This window comes from Galeopterus variegatus, unplaced genomic scaffold (assembly GCF_000696425.1).
Source record: "Galeopterus variegatus unplaced genomic scaffold, G_variegatus-3.0.2 Scaffold2495, whole genome shotgun sequence".
NCBI lineage: Eukaryota > Metazoa > Chordata > Mammalia > Dermoptera > Cynocephalidae > Galeopterus > Galeopterus variegatus.
Window position 1 is genome coordinate 395,565 of NW_007728606.1, and position 4,444 is coordinate 400,008.

Below are 4,444 nucleotides of genomic sequence, written 5' to 3' on the forward strand. Positions count from 1 at the left end.
GCTCCCCCAGTGGTTCCCATGGATGCACGAGCACCGGGGCCTGGCGGGTCACTACCCTGACAGCCCCTTCCACGTGGCTTCTGTGGGAAGAGCGCCCCCTGCTGTTGTGCAATGGGACAGCCCTGACCACGGCCAGCCAGAACTTTCTGCTCATAGAGGAAAAACTGGAAAGGCTGAGCGCCCACCTGCATGAGCCTCCGAATGAGAGCTAAGGACATGAGATGGCCAATAAGAGACACTGAAAGGGATAAGGGAGGACTCGGGACCCCGGGGCACTGCCAGGTCTACTGCAGTGCTGTTGAGGCCCCGAGATGCCTGGGCTTGGGCTGGCAGGCCTGGGAGGTGTGCGGGCACAGAGAGGGCTGGCACCTTGCAGAACCCGGGTCGGGAGTTCAGCAGAGGTTGCTGAGACCCTCAGCCTTCCCTCCTGGAAGCCCCAGCCACCCCCGTCAGCAGGCAGGCCACATGAACCACATGCCACTGGCTCATTTCCAGGTGGCCTCTGTCCCTCCAAGGAGGGTTGCTGCTCACCCCTTCCACCTGGAGGCTGCTAGGAAGTCAGCGGGTGGGCCTGAGACTCTGCTGAGGACAAAAGGGAGGGGACACAAAGTGTCCAGGTACATTCAAATTTCAGATAAACGGGTAGTTTTCAGAAAAAAAATGCCTCGTGCCACAGCTGTTTATCTGAAATTCAGATTTAACTGGGCACCTTCTGTCTGCTTATTTATTTCTAGCTGAATACTTTTTATTTTTTTGGCAGCTGGCCAGTGCAGGAAGCAATTCTTAGTGTAAGCTGAATACTTACACTAAGTAATTATTTAGTATAATGTATACTTGGTATATTTATATATTTGGTATATAAAATATATTAGTATATATAGTATATATATTTGGCATAATATGTATTCAGCAAATAGATTTAGTATTTATGTCTAGTTAAATACTTATATTTGTTGTTTATCTGAAATTCAAATTTAACTGGGCATCCTCTATCCACGTAAGTCTCTCTCTGGAAATATCTGGCCTATATAGTATATATATTTGGCATAATATGTATTCAGCAAATAGATTTAGTATTTATGTCTAGCTAAATACTTATATTTGTTGTTTATCTGAAATTCAAATTTAACTGGGCATCCTCTATCCACGTAAGTCTCTCTCTGGAAATATCTGGCACCCCTACTCAGGGCTTCTTTCCTGCAGTATTGGGGCCCCTTGGTGAGCTGCCTAAGGCTGGCAGGGTGCCCATGAGCTCCTTCACATAAGATATTTCGACTCTTTACATAAAACTGTCCAATCCAGACGTGCAAAGCAACCCACTCTGGCTGCTCTTAGGGTGCAACAGTCCTAGAGTTCATTTTTCTCACCCTTCGTCTCAGGAAAAGTCTAGAATTCCTCAGAAAGGAGGCTGTGCAGATGGGCCAAGGACCATAGCCTGGGGCGGGGAGGAAGGAGAGCTGGGTGTGTCTCCCAGCCCATGTGAGGACGTCTGAGGCAGGCAAGCAGAACCCAGGGGAGGTGACACAACGGCGGGGCGCCTGGACCTACCCATGTTCCAGGTGCCGATGAAGATGGTGATCATGTCGGGTTCTGGCTGCTCCGAGTGCTTGTTCTTCATCTGCTGCAGCAGCTGGCAGAAGCCTTCTCTCTTCTAGGGAGCGAAGGGCAGACACTCAGAACGGCCTCTGCCCCCGCTGCACATGCCACTTTAGGAAGGACCCAGTCAGCTTCCAGAAAACTGACAGGAGCACAAACCAGAACAAACTCCCAGGACAGCAACCTGGAAGCATGAGTCCGAAGTCCCAAGCAAAGGACTTCTCTGACCCGGTCTCCCCACTGCAAGGATGTGCCTCCGAGAAAATGATCAGGAAGTGCACACAGACCCAATGCGATCATGGCACTCACTTTGGCACGTGTTTCAATAGAGAAAAAAAATCAGAAATAGCCCTCGTGTCCAATCTTAGGGGATTCATTAATAATTGTATGACGGACCATGCAGAAGCTAGAATACTGTGGGGTTTAAAAATTGTGGTACACAAATACTTTATCAACAAGGAGAGATGGCCACAGTAACAATATATCATTACATACACACAACCAGTTAACAAAACAGTATGAATGACATTGTTGCATTTTTGTTTTTAAAAAACATCTGGTATAACGGCCAGACACCCCACCCCCAACAACAACAAGAAATCTGGAAGAGTATAGTTCAAGGTTAACTAGTAGGACATGGGTGTTTCTAATGTATACTTTTGCTTATTTACAGTTGCTACTTTTTTACCAGTGAGAATAGATTACTAATATTATGAAAGAAAATTTAAATTAAAGAAACTAAGGGCACATGAAGGCTGTCATAACCTCCATAATATTTTTCACTTATCTTTCCTGGGGACACAGTGGGGCACGAAGGGCCAATAGGGCAGGCTGACTTTACACAAGGGTCCACAAAATTTCAGTTTGTACCATATGAAATGACCAATATTTGACTGCTTCAGACCTACAAAGACAGTAATTTCTTACGATTCACCCTAATAAATACAAATCTCAGTAAGTTCTCTCTGAAGAAACCAGCTCACAAAGACATAATGACGGCTGTCTTTATTGAAATCTGCCTTTAGTTGGGGGTGGCTCAAGATTCAGCCTCAGTTTATCACGGTGTTACAATCCTCCTGAGCTGACAGCAATGGGGCAGAAAGGGTTTTTGGACCTAAGCCCACGTGCCAGAAGTTGTCCAGCCAAGTGGTCTTTCTCTCCACCTGCCACCACCTGTCTGGCACCGATTCCCTTGTTATCCCAGCCCTTTTCCTAGCATTCCTGCCAGTTCTGGGCACCCCAGACCTCCCACCAGCCTCCCACCAACCCACCCTACCTTCACAGTTGGGATTAGGAGCCGGGCCCAAGAACTTGGCAAGGGGCCTTGGCCTTGGCCACAGTGCCTGACATGTGGCATCAACCAGCACTGACATGAGGGCGCCCTATTGTTCTGTGATCCATTTTCACTGCCTCGTCCCAGCTGTGCAGTACCAGTGTGAACAGTGACCATGGGCTTCAGCCCCTGGTTGGAATTTCTGAGGTGAGGGGTCAGGTCCCAGAGCACCCCGCCTCTGCCTGTCCAGAAGCCCACTGGGTCCTCCCACTGGCCCACAGCCCCTCTTACTCCAACAGCTGGTCCAGCAGGTCCTCCCTTTGGCAGGGAGCACTGGTCAGCACTCAGATTTAAATCCAGAGGTGCCCCAAAGGGCTTCCATGTCCAACCCAGAGAAGCTCCCAACCAGGGTCGGGCTGGGTGGGATGCAGGAGATAAGGAGTCCCTCAGTAAGGTGGGAAGAATCCACACTCCCAAGACAAAGGCTGCTCAAATCCCAGCGGACCTGGCACACATACCTTAACCTCTGCGAGCGCAGCTTTCCCAGGCGTGAGATGGGTTGTTCTGAAAACTGAGTGAGCTAATGGTGTGTTCCCCCTGGCACACAGCAAGCCTCAAAAAACATGTGTCCCCTCACTCCCCTCTAGGCCCATCTAAGAAGTTCATTGTCACTTACTTTGGAGTCGGCAAAAACATATTCCTTCCGCAGGATTTTCTCCTTCTCTGTTTCCACCAAAATCACCAACTTGTTAGGAAACTTCTGTGACTTGATGAGCTGCAAGACTTAGGAGAAACAGAAGTTCATGTATTCACCCACTCACTCAACCAATGTGTACAGACCATCAACTCCTCTCACCCTCCTGCCCCCAGGCTGAACCCCGAATCTGTGTCTGGTCTCCCAGATCCCCCTGCTCCTGGCTGCTCTTCCAGGAGAGCTCATTCTTGGAAAGGATGGTGCCTGGAACAAGCAAGGGGTGGCCTGGCCAGAGCAGAGACTGTCTGTCTTTCATCTTCCATCTTTCGCCCTCCCTGCCTCCTCCTTTTCCCCTCTCTCTTCTCTTCCTACCTCCTTTCCCTTCCCCCCTTCTTTCTTTTGCTTTGCTTTTAACTTATATCTAAAGTTAATTTAAATTTTTATTTTTAATTTTTATCAAGAAATAAAAGAACAAATTATTCTATAAGATTTTTGCAAACAATAATACCTACTCCCCACCTGCCTCTAAAAGCAACCAATTGCAACTCTCTTAATGGATTGTTTTGGAATTTTACTCCATTTTTCTAAAAAAAAAACATGCTTAGGTTGCTACTGATGTTTCAGTTTTAGATATTTCCTATTTTAGATGGGCGTCCACTACGAAAGATGAAGTTCAGCTCTCTTTCACACGCACAATCTGTCCCCCTCCTGCTTAGGTTGCTACTGATGTTTCAGTTTTAGATATTTCCTATTTTAGATGGGCGTCCACTATGAAAGATGAAGTTCAGCTCTCTTTCACACGCACAATCTGTCCCCCTCTACTCCCCACCAAAGCATGACTTCAATCTCCCCACCATATATCATGCTTTTGACCAGATAAG

At 47.7% G+C, this 4,444-nt stretch overlaps 1 protein-coding gene across 1 annotated transcript in view; it reads right to left on the reverse strand.

Annotated features, from left to right (window-relative positions):
- INPP5D (inositol polyphosphate-5-phosphatase, 145kDa) overlaps nucleotides 1-4,444 on the reverse strand; it is a 117,346-nt gene that overhangs the window by 29,310 nt on the left and 83,592 nt on the right. The window contains exons 11-12 of the mRNA XM_008581964.1: nucleotides 3,546-3,652; nucleotides 1,549-1,651 (exon numbers count right to left, since the gene is read on the reverse strand). Of these exons, the coding sequence (XP_008580186.1) occupies nucleotides 1,549-1,651; nucleotides 3,546-3,652 (210 nt within the window). The remainder of the gene's footprint in view (nucleotides 1-1,548; nucleotides 1,652-3,545; nucleotides 3,653-4,444) is intronic.